This window comes from Poromitra crassiceps, assembly GCF_964638095.1.
Source record: "Poromitra crassiceps genome assembly, chromosome: 19".
Classification (NCBI taxonomy): Eukaryota; Metazoa; Chordata; class Actinopteri; order Beryciformes; family Melamphaidae; genus Poromitra; species Poromitra crassiceps.
In genome coordinates this window covers 12,769,996-12,789,072 of record NC_139646.1, presented here as the reverse complement: position 1 = coordinate 12,789,072, position 19,077 = coordinate 12,769,996, and the positions used below count along the sequence as shown (strand labels likewise).

Below are 19,077 nucleotides of genomic sequence, written 5' to 3'. Positions count from 1 at the left end.
GAGAGAGAGGTCATCTACATTCTCTACATTCAACTTCTTGTAACTTGTAAATTAAATAATGGCGAAGCTTATAATTCATCAATTTGCTGGGGACCCCCTGGACCCCCTTCAAGGACTCCGGTGGTCCCCAGACCCCACATTGAGACGTACCAGTTAGATAAACAAATAGCCCACCTTAGGCTGGCAGACTCAATAATGATGATGAGGTGTGTGTGTGTGTGTGTGTGTGTGTGTGTGTGTGTGTGTTTCCCCCTCATATTTTATGAATGATGACTATCCTGACTTCTGATTTGGCATGATTTTGCATCGATTCTAAAACAAATTCCTCTCTACATGTTTATGTCTGCTGACAGAGCGAGCCACCAGTGGCGTCCTGCAGGCGGAGGACTGGGGTCTCAACATGGAGATATGTGACATCATCAATGAGACGGACGAGGGGTACGTCCATTTAGCTCAGTTACACCTGGTCACTCTCAGTCGCTGGAGAGGACTAGGACCAGTCTTTTCTCTGTTGTTCAGTTCGTACCTATCTCAGTAATGATTATTGTTAGAAAGTAGTGAATTCAAGCCACACTCCTGGCAAAAACAAACAAATATAAATTAATAGTGAACTGACTTGTACTGTATGTATGTATTACTTGTGTCCCTTTTTGTATTGCTGCTAGTCTGCTACTGTTACTATGTGATTTCCTTAATGGTTTTATAGTTATTTTTTGCATTGTAACTTGACTGGTTGTGATATGGTTGTGACTGAATGATCAACTTATGAGTTCCCCTCCTACTTTGTCATGCAGTTTGGTTTGCAGTGCCCTGATCAATGCCACTGTATGCCTGAAATGTATGTTTTTTGAAATGTATGTTTGTTGAAATGTATGTTTTTGTTTTTGTTTTTTCTCTGAAGGTTTTTAGTTTTTCCCTCATGCCAGAAGTTTTTCCTCACGCCAGAAGAGTGCCTTTGTCTTTCTTTTTCATTTTTCAGAGCCTCAAACAAAACTGCACCTTCAGTAATAATGCTTGTGCAACATCAAAGCTAGTCTCTACCCTCTTCTGTTTTGTTAATGAGTATTGTTTATTAGGATCTTGAGATTATTGTGAGTAAAATAAGTAGATGGATAAATAATCAAACTCATCTGATCTCATTTTTCTCCCAGGCCCAGAGATGCAGTCAAAGCCATTAAGAGGAGAATTGTGGGGAGCAAGAACTTCAGAGAGATCATGCTAGCTCTTACTGTGAGTAATCTTTGAACTTTGACCCCTGCATGATTTGAGGGAGCAGATCTACAGGTGGGCGGAGAAGGGGAAAGCCCTCATCGTGATTGGCTGATGGCCCAGAGGAGAAGCTCCCAACAAGCTGTCAGTGTATGAAACACATTTGAAATAACAGAGCTTCATTCCGGACAATCCCTTTTTCCCCCAAAGTATTTTTAATTGGAGAACACATGATATCAAACAGTATCATAATGGCCATCACATAAACATGTGATCCATTTTCTTTGCTTTATAAAGAGTAAAGAAAAAACAAACTGTTGTGAATTCCTCACTTGACAGAGCTGTGTCATTTATTCAGAGTTAAGACCAGAAGTAAGACCGGCCTGCAAGTGTTATTGTTACTACTATTTACTTGCAGTATGCATTCATTCTGGTTAAGAGTTTCTGGCACCTTCTCTAGATGAATGTCGCCTATTTTAGAAGTTTGCATGCTCATTGGTGGTTTGAAGTCACATGGTCTGTTAGTTTGCATGATCATTGGTTGTTTGATGTCACATGGTCTGTTAGTGACATGTTAAGAGCAGCCATGCCTTCCTCAGACCCTGCCAGGTACCAGCATGAGTCAAGACCTCTTTTAATCTCACTCCATCTGCCTGTGTGATCTTTGGAGAAGCATTGTCTACACTGTCATCCACTGTACAGTCTGTGACCATCTTAACACGTTGAACTCCATCTGAGGCCCATACCACGAATGGAGGATAAACAGATCCAGGATCTGTCCCTTGATCTGGTTTGGCTTAACCAGATCAAAGCAATCGCGCTATTCTGTACCACGATGCCGGTCATCAGCTGGGTCTGTCAATTTGGGATTTCTTTATCCAGCTCTGAGCTCGTGCACCTGAAAATGCTCGTGAACAGGAGCTCGTCCCCAAGAAAGAGGCGTGGTTTGGCAATATGGACAGCTCCGGATTTTACAGCGTCCGTCATTGAAAGCCACATCAAAGTGGCAAATTAACGGAGCTTTACTGCATGTCACAATCAAAGTCTGTGTTGGATATGAGTCTGTTACTGAAGGACTGTCTAAAGTTACCGATTTTATTATTAAAAGTCATTTGATGTCTGATGCCGTTTTTGCCTAGTGCCTATACAGCAGATTAATATAGGTCTACTCAATAAAACCTGCATGTGTTTTTTGCGAGTAGGAATGTAAACTCCGTCTAAATTTGCAAAATCCGTAGGCCTATTTAGATCATAGATTTAACGTTAGAAATACAGGCCTTGAATCAACACGATGCGGGCGTAGTTTTAATTGAATAAAAAAATAGCATGATCCGTTGCACACAGCGCACCTTAGTGCACTTTGGAGACGTTTATGGTAACCTTTTTATGCAGGTGATTTAGTGCTATTTCTCCATGCAGCGTTCAGCTGCGATCGGCAGGGTCAAACGTGCTTGGGAGCAAATAAAAATGAATACTTCACGCTGGAGGAACAAAGTATAATCTTAAGGAAATATGAAGAATTCAAAGATGTAGGCTAATAAAAACCAAAGGCAACACTGCTGCACATAATAATCACAGAAAGGAGGGCTGGCAAAAAAATGCAGATTCTCTCAATGCATAACTTGCTTGATTTCGCCACCGATGTTCAGCATGTCCGTTGCGCACACGTTGTGCTTTGGAGACGAATGATTAAATGGGTCTTGGCGGTCGCAAAAGACTCTTCTCTCCTTTTCCAGGAAGCTCATTGATTTGTGAGCGGTGCTTTTTAAGGTTTAATCTTATCCTTGCAACTTAACCTGCTATCGACCAGGTTAACTATGAAGCATAAGTTGCTATGGAAATATATCTCGGTAAGAAGTTAACTAGCGTCGTAGCACGGCAAACCCAGGGTTAAACCTGAAGTTACCTCGCTAAGCCACTAATCTTGCTTTGTGGTATAGGCCTCTGGTGTCTTCTAGTGCTCTCTGACAGGAGCCCTGTAGCAGTCAATACATTAATCCAGATATTCAGGGTTAAAAACCCAACACAAACACACACATATAAAATAAAATAAAAACTCCCACAACCACTAATGAACAAAAGCTAATAAAAATAATAATAAAGCACAATTAAGTAAGATTAACACAGTTATTGTGTTTACATCATCTTTGAATGTTGTGCATTTCATCTCTCAGGTTCTGGAGGCCTGTGTCAAGAACTGTGGACACCGGTTCCACGTTCTGGTGGCTTCCCAGGAGTTTGTTGAAGGGGTTCTGGTCCGATGCATCCTGCCCAAATATAACGCACCCACTGCCCTCCATGACCGGGTGCTCAGCCTCATACAGGTACAGTGTGTGCTCACCGCTCACACATACAGCACATACCTCAGAGCAGTGTTTCTCAAACTGAGGGGTGTAAGGATTTCAGAATTTTGCTATTTGCTTGTGAAATACAGAATTTTCAGGTTTTCAGTCTCTAGACTTCCTCTGATAGTCAAATAAAATAACATCAAATGACATGACCTGTAAATGGAAAATCCTTCTCCTTTGGTCGAACTGTTTATTATTTTGCATATGCCACAAAGGGTGGTGGTGACTGAAGAGGCCTTCATTGTAAGCCAAACATGTTAAGAACCACTGTCTCAAAGGAAGATATGATGATAGTAATCGTACGATACAAATGGTCTCAAACTAAGATTATGAAACTAATTGTACGATACAAATTGTGTGTTTTCTGAAGTCTTGTTGGACCTCATGAGGTCCCCTGTGGTGTGGTTTGGCATTGCAGAGGGCATGGTTCACAGAGTCCATGAAATTGTATCGTCAACTAGCTGAAATGTCAACATTAATTTGATAGAGAGAGGCTTCGTAAATGTTGTAGGACAATTTCTTTCAGTTCTTTCTGTCTGTTTTGTTGTTTTGTTTTAGTCGTCTTGTTATTTCCTTGATAATCTTTGTTTTGGCCCTACTATGCTGAGTTGTCAGATACTGATTTAGGGGTCATTCAAAATATATCTCATTATATTCTCTTGTCAGTCGTGGGCCGACGCGTTTCGTAGCTCTCCCTCCCTGACGGGGGTGGTGTGTGTGTACGAGGACCTGAGGAGGCGGGGCCTGGAGTTCCCAATGACCGATTTGGATGCTCTCTCCCCCATCCACACTCCAAACAGGGTCAGTCTCTCCATCCCTATCCCCACCTCCACCTGTCTCGTTCTCCACCTCTGTCCAGTGAAAACAAACAAAGAAAAATAAATGTGTGCACGCCTTTCTCTCTATCTCTCTAGTTCTTCCTCATAGACTTCACAGTTGTTTATCTCTATCTCTGTCTTGTAGAGCATTCCAGAAAACGGATCGTCTCCTGAGACGGCTCCCATCACCGCTCTTCCTCCTCGTCAGTCGCAGCAGCAAGCTGCTCCCATCGCTCCCACTCAGAGTGTTTTACCCCCCGTCGCGCCCCAGCTCAGCCAGGGGCCCGTCTCCCTCTCCACTGAACAGGTACCGCTGCCTAAACACACCCTTCATTCAAGGACTTCATTGAGTCTGTGGATGCAGTTTGACCAGTACAGGCTTTAGAAGGCTGATGCCATAGTGATACATTGAACAACAAGTGTTGTTCAGTGCCTTTAAATGTGTCCTTTTTCTTGCCAAAAAGGTACCAGTATTACATTTTTTATTCTTGGCAGGGCGGAAAATCCCCAGAAATGGCAATTAAGTAAAATTATGTACAAATTATTTTTATTCAATAGCAAAGGAAGAATCTGGAGCACACGGGTCACTGGTGAGAAGGTTTCTTTTAATAGGCTAAGTGCAGCAACGTTTCGACGCAACCCGTCTTCATCAGGGTCAAACAGGAATGACAGAATGACAGCAGTTTAAATATACCTCTGCTGTCATTCTGTCATTCCTGTTTGACCCTGATGAAGACGCGTTGCGTCGAAACGTTGGTGCACTTAGCCTATTAAAAGAAACCTTCTCACCAGTGACCCGTGTGCTCCAGATTCTTCCTTTGCTGTGATTTCCTCCTGTTCTGAGAAGCACCGTCCTCCCTCTGTGGGGGAGCTGAAGCGCAAGAGATTCCCTCCTTTATTTATATTCAATGTTTTTATGTTTTAAATTGAAGTTTGTATGTGTATCCTTGCCTCTTATTTGATAAACTGCAGGAAGTAACCATTTAAATGTGGCCTCTTCTTTGATAAACTGCGTAGCCTAAAAAGTAATCTTTAAATGTATTTGTTTTTTCTTTTCTTTTTTTATCACTGTAAATAGCTCCCTAGCAGTGGTGTAGTCAAGTCACTATGGGCCCTATCTTCCCAAAAGCGCTATTTTAGTGTTTGCGCTCGTTTAATGCCGTGCACAATGCAAATTGGGGGCAGGCACAAGCGCATGCCTGTTACTGGGCATAGGCGTGCCACATGCCAAAGCAGGCGTTTCAGCGCTAAAATGTGGGGATAGATTATCCTATCGTCAGTAGCTTGCAATTACTTTGCGCTAAGAGCTTTGAAAAGGACCTCTTACGTGCTAAATACCTCGCTGCGGTGGGAGCATGCAGTGCAGTGCAGTGCAAAGTAAAATTCCTTTTGGATATGTCATTACGCACAGCCTTGCCATGCCAGGACATCAAATTATGCTGCTAAAATTGGGTATTAGCTGATAATTCAGTGAGGCAATAAACTCACTGGCAATAAACTCACTGACAGAGATGGGCAGTATTTTAAATACATGTATTTAAAATACGTATTTGAAATACATTTGTGTATTTTCGTAATTTGTATTTGGCTGGACAGAGAAAAATAAGATGTCATTTGTATCAAAATACTTTCAGACCTTGTATTTTGTGTATTTTAAATACATAAAATACATTTTATTCTCAAATTGACAAATTTTAAACATTGACGCAGGTTTAAACCGTGGAATAAAAGAAACGCAATGTGAGATGTCACTTCTACGCCTCTGATTGGCTGATTGGCTCAGAACAAACTCAACCACAAATCAGAGGCAGAGTAGGGTGAGTCTTGAGTCGGACTTCACGTCACTTCTTTGTCTAAACTAGTACTAGCCACAGGATTAGCAAGTTCCGCTCACCATGAAAGCCAACTTCAAGTACTATGGTTACATGCTACTGAAAAGTAACCTTTTGTGGTGGAATAAATAATGTTGCTGTATTTCTATATTGTTTAAGGGGGACTGACCGCCCCCAGACTTCTTGCAAAACGGTATTCTACTTGATTTGAAAACTCTGCAGGCAAGATGGCCGCCTATACTCCCTTCTGTACCCTGGCAGAATAAACTATCATAACTTGGCCAATAAGTATGTAAGATACAAAATAAAACAAATTGTAATGTCTTTTTTTGTTGTAGAATGCCGCGGACATGTAACTGTTTAGTTAAACTCGCATTCCAGGAATATTGTATTTACTGTGCTGCTCTAAAGATAACGTAGTTGGCTCGAGCCGTTTTGTCCTGGAACCTACTCGCTTTGCGCCAGAACACAATCGATTTGGGGGTGGAACACGCCAGGATTGGCCAACGCCAACGCCAGTGCCCAGAACTGTCGAATCAAATCATCGACAGAGACGCTATGGCCCTCCCAGTATTTTCAGTGTATCAGAGATAGATGGAGAACGTTAGAAATATAGCCAGCCACGTTATAAACAACAAACTAACGCTGGTGATCCGTATGGAAACAGTGTTACTCGAAATGGTTAAAAGTGATATCAATTTGGTCATTCAGTGGCGTTTGTAAAATTGTAACAGATTGGTCTCAAATGTGGAGATTTTGACCAGAATCCTTCACATACCACCCCAAAAGCTATATTGGTTAAAAGCTGAAAAAAGTGTTTTGGGGGTAAGTTACACTTTAAATAAAGACTATACTGTATGTGACAATTTACTGACACTAGGCAGCGCACTTGATTGGCTCGCGGGCTCGGTAGCTCGGCCACTGTGCAGCTCACATATGCAGCACACAATTGCTCAACTTCGCATGCCTATGACATCATCAGTGATGTCTTGAAACAAACAAACAAGTCCACTAGCTCCCTTTCATATGATGATGATGGTGGATGTGAAGTTGTTTAAAGGGGACCTACTATGTTTTTTCTAGATCTCAGTTATATATATGTATATATACTATTATGTCAGATATCTATGGCTAAACATGATTAACTTGAGGTTAACATGTAGAAATGCTGCCTATACTGTAAGTCAAAAGCTCTCACAGAAGGCCAGGGGCGTCATGCAAGCCAAAATTCTGAGGGGCCGACATTCGGAAGTGACCAAAGGTCCCCGGCTAAAACATTTCGGTGGCGACCTAAGGTCTGAATAGATCTGCAATGATTCAATCAGTCTGCCAGATAAAGTGTGCTGAATCCACTCATGATTGATTGATTTATCTATCAATCTGTCCATTTAGCTATTTCTAAAATGTTGGACATTTGAAGGCAGATTTAGAGGAATACAGTGTATCTCATTTTAAATTAACAGGGTTGGATTAGCCTTTATTGTCTCCCTTATGATAAATTTGTCTTAGACTAGTGATGCGCGGGCCGCAGTTATAACTGCGCTGACCGCGGATATCCCGCCCCACGGGCGGGCCAGATCATAAAAATAAACATTCTGATTAATAGCGGATGGGTTGCGGGCGGTTGAAATGATGTATCATTAATGAGGAAAAATAATATGAATTACGTTCTCTAGTCTATGAACGTATTTTAAGCTACATTTTTCATCAGGCACAGATTAGATTATTCAGTTTTAACCATCAATATTTTTGCTCCTTTTCCCATTATTAGGGTAAATACTGTATATGTATTTAGAGATAAACATTCGGTGGTGACCAAAGGTCCCCGGCTAATTTCTTTCAGTGGCGAACTAAGGTCTGAATAGATCTGCAATGATTCAATCAGTCTGCCCGGATAAAGTTTGCTGAATCCACTCATGATTGATTGATTTATCTATCAATGGGTCCATTTAGCTATTTCTAAAATGTTGGCCATTTGAAACCAGATCTAGAGGAATATGTCATTTTAAATTAACATTAGGATTAGACTGTTGTGACGTCATTATTCAGTTTTAACCGTCAATATTTTGCTCCTTTTCTCATTAGGGTAAATACTGTATATTTATTTAGAGATTTTGGTCAATTATTTGTGCTTTTATGGTTATTAGCTTAGTCACTCACTTCTACAATATAGCTTCTAGACTGCTGCCACTTTTCTTGAAATAGATACATCTTACTTCACCTAAAATGTTATTCACATAAAAAGACTATATCCACAATACAAGAACTGCATTGAGACCTGATTCATCAAATGGAATTCAGTGTTTTGCTACAGTAACTACAGTATAACCTGTGATAGTGGTGGTAAACAGCCTTGGTGGTAAACAACTCCTTATATGAAAAACAGACCGGGTGCCTGGATAATAGATAACAATGAAAGAGGAGAGCCGGCACTCACGGTAGGCTAATTTGAAAAAAAGCCTTTTATTGGGCAGAGAAAAATCGGACGTTTCGGCGTAAAGCCTTTGTTGACAAAGGCTTTACGAGTCATCAAAGAAGAGACTGAGTTGAGTCCACATTACCTGAGTTCAAGTCTGCGTCCGGAGTTAAATGAACATGAGCGTGAATCCACATGTAGGTGGAACACACGTGCCTGCCCTTGCACATAATTGAATGTCACAGTATTAATATAGCTATTCAATATCTTGTGCCAAATTATTAGGGCCTATTACAAAGAAACTAACAAAAACAAAAAAACTGTCTTCATCAATTGACAGGTCTGAGTCCTTGCCTCCAACTTGAACGTGAATGCTCGAGCCCAAGTCCGAGTCATCAGTGCTCAAGTCCAAGTCGAGTCACGAGTTGTGAAAATGTCTCCAGGACTCGCCTCGACTACAACACTGCTCTCTAAAGTCGACTTTGTCATAAAGTCAAAGTCAAACCAAAACCAAAGTCCTTTTTTGCATTTCCAGACCATTTAATTGGTTACATTGCACTATGCAAGATCATTCATAGTAATGCTTTTAGGTTGTTTCATAAGTAATCCACACTGTATATCAGTAATGACTGAGATTGTGTATTGACTGTTGGCGGTGGATTTCTTGTGTCCAGGAGCAGAAGCTGAGACGTGAGCTGGCTCTGGTGAAGGGAAACCTGACTGTGATGTCTGAGATGCTGAACCAGCTAACACCTGGACACAGCCCGCAGGACGATACAGAGCTGCTACAGGTGTGTGTGTGTGTGTGTGTGTGTGTGTGTACATACAGTATTAGCATCATCATCATCGCCATCAAAAGGGAGCAAGTGGGCTCTGCGATTTTTGTCCTGGATTTTTGTCCCGGAAGTGATGTCACTCAACTGGAAGTGATGTCATCAGTGATGTCACTTCAGCAATTGACCTATCGCTAAGCCCCACCCCCCGTGCTCACTCGGACAAACACAGGGCACGCTGACTAGAATAAATGGCAGCCGTCACTGTCAAAGTTATAACCCAAGACGCTATTCACAACTTTTTGAGGCCTGATATCGTCTAGAAGCCATCAGAAAGTACTTCACAATGCCATGAAGGGCGATGTACAACATTTAAAGCTATCGAAAAAAATAAATGTGATACGTGGCAACTATCTGGAAACTGGAAACTGCTTTAGCGAATCTTTAATCAAACTTAATCAAACATGCAGTTTTAACGGAGGAAGACAGCGGGATAACCAGTGGGGATAACACTAGACTCACATCCTGGACTCACATCCAGAATTTACATTTTATTCACTTAGGGCAGTGCTCCTCACTATTTTCTCCATGAGAGCCACACTAGCCGGTCAAAGTCAAGAGGAGAGCCACTTTTACCGCAAAACCACACAGTAATAGCTTTTGCACAGTTTTTTTTTTTCAATTCCATCGCGGGCCACACAGGGGCGCCATGTGTGATATAGGGCAGTGGTTCCCAACCACCGGACCGGGGGCCGCGAGCCTGTTTTTTTTACAAACTACAAACATAAATAAACGTCAACTTGAAACGATGTTTCAACTACCACACAGCCTATAATATTATAGCCTATGTTTATTATTAGGGGTTCAAGCCCCGAAGGGGCTGAAACCCTATTGTTTTTCTGCCGGTTTATTATTCTTCTTCTTCTTCTTCTTGTTGTTCATCTGCCTCAACGCAAATTCCCGTGAGTTGGTAAATGGTAGAGACCTGCAGTGGGTTGCACCAGCTGTGCGTAAGTTGGAACGTAAGCTAGTTTGAACGTAAAGTCTCACTAAGTCCGAGTTTACGCACTACTAAAAATATTTGGGTTGCACCAAGTGAAATAGTTACAACGTAGGCATAAGTTAGAACTTAAAATTTACACCTACATCTTACTAGGTGTAAAGTCCTCCGTAAAATAGCAGTTGGCACGAATTGCATTGGCACCGTGGCGCATCGTTGTTTTGCGTCGGTAACGTGTTCTCCGTGATAAATGATTACACCCTTTGATATTTATGACTCACGATTTTGTTTCCCACAAGCTGCAGCACTGCATACAAATTAAAATAACCGCAACAATTTAGTGAGGCAGGATGGTGGTAAATTAGCCTACAATACTGATGAAGAGCTCACAGATAAATGTTAACAGTATCATGACATGAACCTAAACGAACGTTACTCAATAACGTTCTCATTTGGTTAGTGTTGATGAAATATAGTAATTTGCGGGGGGCAACATGTCCTGTTTTCACTCCACTTACTTAAACAACGGTAAATAAACACCGTTTCCACCGTGCTTTTCACTGATTGGTCACAGATACTGTACACGTCATTTTCTGCGACACTATTTTGGCTAGTGTGAGGTTTAAGGACTACTAGTTAAGATGTATCTTACGTCTCCGTGGTGCAACTCAACAAAGACACAACTTTAGTGTCAAACTAACTAGTTTGAACGTAGCAGTTAGTGTGGACTTTACACCCTAACTTAAGACAGAACTTACGTTCAGCTGGTGCAACAGGCTGCTGAAATTTGGCCCAATGACAGATATTGTTGGCTGGTAGGTGCTCAAAAAATATTTTTCGAATCGGCCTGAAGGTGGCGCTATAATCGACGGTTTTACGTTAAAGGCCATAACTTCCACGCCGTTGGTCCGATTTTCAAACTTTTTTTTCCCAGATGTTCAGGTGGACCTGCTCTACAAATTTGCCATAAGGACCCTCAATGTCCGCCTGGAAAGTTTTTGAGATATTTGGAAAAGTTTGGAAAACACATTTTTGACATCTCCTCCTAGACCGTTGGACCGATTTGCACTAAAATCGCCAGGAAGCATCTATGGAGCAAGCTCTACAAACTGCCTTTTTGAAACCTTTGAAATCTCCTTTCGTTTCGGAGATATTAATCGTTAAAGTTGTGAGAGGGCGTGGCCTCACAGCTAAATTGTCATAACTTCATGAGGAATCTTCACGAAACTTGCAGGAGGTCTTCGGAGACCATCCTAGACCATGTGTGTCAAATTTTGTGCAATTCGACCAAAAGGGGGCACCATAAAAGCCAGAAATGGGCGTGGCTGAACATAAAAAAGGCTGTAACTCCACACCTGTTTGTCCAATGATCGCGAAACTTGTCAGATATATCAAAGAGGATGTCCTAGTCAGAATCAGAAGCTTTGTCATCTGCGCAAGGCTTGAACCCCGCCCATCGCCGCTTGCGGCTATATTTATTATTATTATTTTATTTTTTTAACAAAATTGACAACCGGTCAATCTATCTACCGGTCCGCGGCACAAAAAAGGTTGGGAACCCCTGATATAGGGTATCATGCATAGCGGAAACTACTGTTATAATGACCATGTAATGTTTCCAACTAGTTTAATGGTGTAAACGTCAAGTATAACTTCTTATCTTTCTAACCATATATCATTTTAAACATTTACTTTATTTTTGTCTTTACTGGAGAAAGGACGCTATCGCCGGCCATTTACCTGGGAGCTAGGCTTGTCCTGAGTCGGACACACGTCTCTCTTGACACTAATGTTACTAATGCAGTTAAGGCATTCAAAATGTACCCTCAATTGTCGCCCAAGCCGTTCTTGCAGCTTTCTCTCATCAAAGTCACTTTCCTAAAGTAATTGGACATTTAAATGGCCTTGTATTCATATGAAATTTGACATGTAGATTCTTAGATATGTATAAATTAATTCCACAACACTAGGTGGCGATCGCTGAAGTGAAAATCCCCACAAAAAGACCAGAAAGTGTCGGATGTGTTCGACTAATTAGGACAATAGCAGCAGAGGGTGTCCAACTCACACAGACACAGTTACGATAGATCAGTGATTCTCAAACTTTTTCACATCAAGGACCCCTAAATTGACACAGATTAGACCAGTGGTTCTCAAATCTTTTCACATGAAGGACCCCTAAACTAACAAAGATTAGACTATGGATCCCCATTTGATAGGATTTTGTCCCACGGTCCCCCATATGATAATAAGATTGATGCTTTTAGATGTTTTATTACAGAAAGTGTATAAAACCCATGACCAAAATAGTCATTGTGTTACTTATGAATGGAATTGTAGCTCAAATAAATTACCCCCATTTTGGGTGGGGACCCCCTGGAACCGCCTCAAGGACCCCTGGGGGTCCCCGGACCCCCATTTGAGAACCACCGGATTAGACCACGGACCTCCATCTGATACGATTTTTGCTTTTAGATTTTTTCATTACAGAAAGTGTATGAAACCCATGACCAAAATAGTTATACATTCTGTCATTGTGTTACTTATGGATAGAATTATAGTGAAAATAAAGTATTCCCCGTTTTTCTAACAGTGTACGGGTGCTTGTTTTTTAAACGCCTCGTGATATCAGTGATTCCAGAGTCCCTGCATCCCTCTGCTACCCCCCCCCCCCCCCCCCCCCCCCCCTTCTTCTGTAAGCAGCAGTTGTACTCGGTGTGCAGGAGCATGCAGGTCCGGGTCGTGGAGCTCATCCCCCGGCTGCAGGAAGAGGGGCTGATCGAACAGCTGCTGGTCGTCAACGACGACCTCAACAACGCTTTCATCCGCTATGAGAGGTGAGCTGCAGCCTGGCCTGACCCCACGCTTTTCATAACCTTCAAAAAAGCTGGTTTCTTTTTCTCGATTTCATTGTACTCCCTTCAGCCCATTGTGTATGCATTATATTGTAATTGTTTTTCAGGTTTGACAGACTTAATAAGACACAAAGTACAGCCATTGAACAGGTAAGAAAGGTCTTTCAGGAGTCAACAGGAGTTTTTTCCATTTCCATTTGCATGATGCTGATTTGACGAGTCTTGAAGGGGAAGGGGTGGAACTCCGTACAAGCCCTGTGGGCTTCGTTCCCTCCTTGCACTGTTTTAATGTGTGCTAAATAAATAAACAAACAATAAACAAAATAAACAAATAAACAAAATAAAACCAAGGAAGCGGGGACTGACTGCCCACAGGCACAAATCTCAGACAACTGTGAAGGTGTAAACATTAAACTTTAAGGAATAAACATAACATTTACATGATAATTTCTGTGTTAAGTTTCTGCTGTATATTCACATGCAGGAGTGTGTGTACTCGATAGGTGTGTGTACTTATAAACCTCACTCTTCCAGCAACACCAGGAATGTTTACTTATCTGCAGGGTTATCTATCTGTTTAATACTTTTTTTAACATGAAAAGTACCACTTATAAAAGTGTTTTTGTTACCCAGGAAAGTAAATGGAAATCCAGTTTGAAACACGCATTAACTCATCTTGCAGCAGCCTATTAACAGACTCCGATTTCTCCGCCGCTACTGTACGTCCATGGTCATGTCATCTGCAAAGATCTCCATTGATGCATTATTGAGTACAAATGGTAAATCATTAACAAAATTCGAATACAATAAAGGACCAAGGCAACTCCCTTGGGGCACCCAGCATGGAGGTCCCTCATCTCCGACAGTGTGCCATTAAACATTACACATTGTAGTCTATTTACTAAATACTTTTTCAACAATTTACTTGAACTTTCTTTGAAATTATACGCGGATAGTTTCATGAGTAGAAGATAATGATCTATGATGTCAAATGCTGCGCTAAAATCCAGAAGCACAGCTAATAAAGCGGATGACCTACGTACATTCTAGCTGACTTGACGCTGGTTCAGTAATGGCTCATTTATACTCCATTTTCATACGAAAATAAATGCGTCCATTTCAAACGGTGTAATCGTCACTGCCCAGTGTGCCCACATACTTCCATGCGTCTTTCACGTTGGTATCATGTTAAGCAATACCTTCACCAGTGGGCAGTAGAGAGTCAAATGTATGAGTGCGTGTGTGGTTTTGCTGCGTTTCATGCGTATCCGTAAGCTTTCAGATGACGGACAGAAAACGCACGAAATGAATGCAGAGTACGGACAGAAGTCCGTCTTTAACGTACAGTATAACTGGGCCTTAAGTGCTACACTGAAAGTCGTCTCATCCGAGAGACACTTTCTTTATTTTTTCTGTCGGCATATTCCGTCATTTGGGTTCCATTGGACACAATGTGAAGCCAATTTAAAGTAATTCACTGTTAAGAAAGATTTCAGCCTTTGGGAAGCACTGACGTCATCATCAAGGTGCAAAATATACCGTTTTGTATCGCCAGCCGTTGCATTGCGTTAATAAGCTGGGTTGGTTGCAGGGTCATTCTATCGGCTAAACGGAACGGCTTGGTAACTTTTAGACCGAAGAAAAAGCCAGTAATTTGTGGATATAAAAAGGGGCTTAAGTAAAAGTTTAAACTTATTAGAGAAACAATGCAGACCTTAAACTGTCCTGTCTCCATCTCTTCCCTCCCTAGCAGAGCTCTGCCAGTAGCCCCTCCCTCATCGACCTCAGTCCTACGCCTCAGGCTCTCAGCCAACCAGCAGTCATCAAGACAACCAGCCAACCAGCAGTCAGCACCCTGGCAAATCAAAGGCAGGCAGCCAATCACAGTGCGTAAATTCTCCATGACATATACTTTATATCTTGAATGCTTTGCAACCCCAAAAGTGCTATCTATTAAACTAAAGTCAGAGGGAAACGGCATTTTGATGTGCATCTTGCTTCCGTAATAGACCCTTCTCACGGGGGCCATTTTCTGTCGAAAAGGCAGGGTAAACACAGGTGCAAGCAAAACACTAATGAGGGTTTCCAACTTCCATGATTGGAATTTGGAAACCCTCATTAGTGTTTTGCTTGCACCTGTGTTTATCCTGCCTTTTCGACACAAAATGGCCCCCGTGAAAAGGGTCTATTCAATGCATTTCCAGTTAAAACATGGGTGGGTTCGATAATAAGCAACCATGATGTGTGTGTGCACGCATGTGGCAAGTGTCTGTGCAGTGTGCAAGAATCCATCAGTGCCTCCATTTTCTTAGAAGGCTCAGAGTTTTTGGTATTTGCAGGAATATTATGTTGAGTTTTTATAGAGCGACCAGAGAGTCCTTTAGTCACGTTATGGCATTGGCTCTGAGATAACTTCACAGGCTCTACTAATCACCTGCTTGCTTGCATGTAAAGTTTTACAATCACTGGTTTGCTTGCATGTACAGTAAGTCTATCAATCACTGGTTTGCTTGCATGTACAGTAAGTCTATCAATCGCTTGTTTGCTTGCATGTAAAGTGAGATACGCTAGTATTGTTTGTAACTTTTTGCATGGAAATTTTTTGTATTTTGCACTGCATAATATTGTGATGCATATGGTCTGAGAAGTATGCCTTGTAAGGTTAAAGGAACAGACCAACATTTTGGGAGATTTGCCTATTTGCCATCTTCCCGAGAGTAAGACGAGATGATAGATGATAGATCTCTTCTCTGTGCGTGTAGTAGGAAAATAGCGACCGCTAGTTAGCTTAGCACAATGAATGGTATTCAATGGTACTGGCTAGCCTACCCCTATTAACGCGAGCAAAAACATAAAAACGGGCTTCCATACTTCTCACCTGGTATAATCCTAGCCCCCACAAGCCCTGTGATGCCAAGTTGATTTGAAAATACATCATTAACACTCTGTTTTTAGCTGAAACTTCACTGTAGCCATGTGGGCAACAAATGTCAGGGGCTAGAGTGAGGTTTCAGCTAAAAACAGGGTGTTAATGATGTATTGTCTAGTCAACTTTGCAACTCTGGGTTTGTGGGGACTAGGATTATACCAGGTGAGGAATATGGAAGCATTTGATCTGTTTCTTCTGTTGTTGTTGTTGTTGTTGTTGTTTACATTTTTGCTCATGTTAACGGGGATAGGCTAGCCAGTCCAGCGCAAGCTATGAATGGAATCGGGATCGGCATGTGGATCGGCGACATCTGTCTGATATATCGATCTGTGAATTACGTCACTATCGGCATCCGATACTGATATTGGATCGATCGGTCCCATCTCTAATTTATTATTTAATAGGTGTAGCTACATTGTGATATGGAGAATTTGCTGAAAAGGTAGAAAATAATCACTTTTTATTTAATTGTGACTTTAATAGTAATATCTATGCTTTCCTCCTACAGCTGTAGGGGAGGAGGAGTTTGACATGTTTGCCCAGACCAGAGGCAGCTCCCTGGCTGATCAGAGGAAAAGGTGAGTGGGGGCTGACTGACAACAGAAATACATATCATATATCATATAATGTCATGTCATATCATGTCATAATTTGTGTGGGCTTGTGTGTGTGTGTGTGTGTGTGTGTGTGTGTGTGTGTGTGTGTGTGTGTGTGTGTGTGTGTGTGTGTGTGTGTGTGTGTGTGTGTGTGTGTGTGTGCGTGTGTGCGTGCGTGCGTGCATGTGCGCGTGCGTGTGTGCACGCACACAGTGTTAGGTATGAGGACCCAGGAGCCGTGGAGGGCCTGGCTGGAGCACTGGACACTAGGCTGCAGGTCACAGGAGCGGTGCGTAGGGGGCAAGCTACTGCAGCAATAAACAACTGCACTGGGATAAAACATTTCCTGGGAGTACAGAGCAAATACATTGCTCTGGTGGCATAGCTAAGGGTGTTTCTCACTGGAAACGATTGCTTTCGTTCCGTTCCGTGCCCGAGTACGATTGCCCCCCCTCTCCTCTCCACCGCTGGTCAGCTTTCACATTACAAAATGTCTTCCGCACTCAGGAACGGAACACGTGCAGAGTACACTTGCGTCATCAACTACGCCTGGAGTGTATCCTCGGTCGTGTGTTGTCTCTGTGGTTCGGTACGGTTGGCGTTCACATTTGAAAGTGTTCCGTCCCCGGGCACGCCAAAGCGTTCCCCAGACCACCTTTTCAAGTGGACCCTGTCATGGTACACTGTTCCGCACCCGGGCATGGAACACAACATTCACACTCATGAAACGAACTGCACATGGGGTCAATTTGGAGACAAGTGTGCTCGGGTCCCCAGTGAGAAAGCACCCTAAAACTGTATTTTCTCACTCTGTTGATTTCTCCCCCTAGATGCCATCAACAAACAACTCTACACTGGATGATATTGACAGATGGTTACCCACTGATATGGTAAGGGTAAACCTGTCTATCCATATAGTGTTTTCTTTTGAAATACTGTATATGCTGTTGGATGTGTGGTAATTAAGTATGATGTGATTTTCTTTACCCTTATGATTCGCTGTGGTTGGAAATGCAGCAAGGCCATTCTGCAGTTTGTGAGGGAGTGTCCAGTGAAGGTATGTTGCTTTCTCTCTAATCTGTCTATTGCTGCAATTTGGGTGTAAAGATTTCATAGTTCTATTCATGTTGCTTACTTTCTCTGTTACACACATGCACGCGCGCACGCATACTTAACTGTAACTCTCTTATCAGAGTTTGACACATTTCTGGAGGAGACGTCAAAGGTGGCGGACCCCAATGGCCAGACGGCTCGTAGCATTCCCCCCTCCATGTCCAGAGCGCCGTCGAATGCCATCCGGCAGCAAGAAAAGTCACATGACCAGCTTTTTTCACTCTGAGGTTTGGGAGCGGACAAGAGGAGTGGACTTAAAGGTCAACATACACAATACACATGCCATTTCATAGGAAATACACACAGCAACGTCAGGTTTTCCTAAAAGTGCCTTATGATCGCTTTTCTTACACACAAAATCTTGTTTTTAATCTTTGCATAATGTGTTGTACTTGCTACACTGTACTAAATAAAACAAATATCATTGTTAATCATAATTGTATAATTGTTCTCTCTGTATGTCTCTCTCTGACTCTGTCTGTCAGTCTCTCTATCTCTATCTATCAGTGAGTGTCTCTCTCTGTCTTTGACACTGCAGAAATCCAGAGGCAAATTAAGTAATTATAGAAATGCGATATTTCCCAGTTAATTCTGCAGTTTAAGTGTGAACCACTGTATGTGAAATGTATTTATGAAAGGTATTATCATGATGTTGATGTAAACAAAGCTGATATTTGAACCAGTGTTTACAGACAAGTATATATTTTTGACATGTGCCACTGTGAGCCTCCGAGGCAGGCAGCTGGTTTTGTGTAGATGAGAATAAATGAGGCATTGTCCTGACAAACATATTTAATCTGCTGGACTCACATTTGTATGTTTTTTGCTATAACATAATATAATATTATTATGAATTGAAGACTAATGTGAGTGTCTAATATCTCATTTCAGATCTGTAGATGAAGAGTATTTTGTGGGCTCACATTTGTTTTTAGCTATAATATTATATTATTATGAAGACCAATGTGAATGGGATTTTTTTTCCTGGGGCTGTGTCTAATGTAGCCAATCTCAGATCTGTAGATGAAGAGTATCGTGTGTGAGAATGTGAGATATTGTGTCTGTTTGCTGACAAAGCTGAACCAAAATGAGGTCAAATCACACTCTTGTCTTTATGCTTGCTGTGTAACGTACAGCACCATATTTTTCATTTTCCTTGCCCAATGGGGACATAATATGTTAAAAAAA

The 19,077-nt window shown here is 41.8% G+C and overlaps 1 protein-coding gene across 2 annotated transcripts in view; it reads left to right on the top strand.

The window, feature by feature from the left end:
- LOC310793728 (target of Myb1 membrane trafficking protein) overlaps positions 1-18,605 on the top strand; it is a 20,424-nt gene extending 1,819 nt beyond the window's left edge. The window contains exons 2-15 of one of the 2 annotated variants that reach the window (XM_083655592.1): positions 354-438; positions 1,152-1,230; positions 3,384-3,533; positions 4,224-4,358; positions 4,521-4,682; positions 9,298-9,414; positions 13,100-13,233; positions 13,359-13,401; positions 15,005-15,137; positions 16,689-16,758; positions 16,990-17,065; positions 17,607-17,666; positions 17,794-17,833; positions 17,970-18,605. In XM_083655592.1, coding sequence (XP_083511718.1) covers positions 354-438; positions 1,152-1,230; positions 3,384-3,533; positions 4,224-4,358; positions 4,521-4,682; positions 9,298-9,414; positions 13,100-13,233; positions 13,359-13,401; positions 15,005-15,137; positions 16,689-16,758; positions 16,990-17,065; positions 17,607-17,666; positions 17,794-17,833; positions 17,970-18,115 — 1,430 coding nt within the window. In that variant the 3' untranslated portion in view covers positions 18,116-18,605. Of the gene's footprint in view, positions 1-353; positions 439-1,151; positions 1,231-3,383; positions 3,534-4,223; positions 4,359-4,520; positions 4,683-9,297; positions 9,415-13,099; positions 13,234-13,358; positions 13,402-15,001; positions 15,138-16,688; positions 16,759-16,989; positions 17,066-17,606; positions 17,667-17,793; positions 17,834-17,969 lie in introns of both variants that reach the window. The other variant, XM_083655591.1, reaches the window with a different exon arrangement.
- Positions 18,606-19,077: the final 472 nt, after the last annotated feature.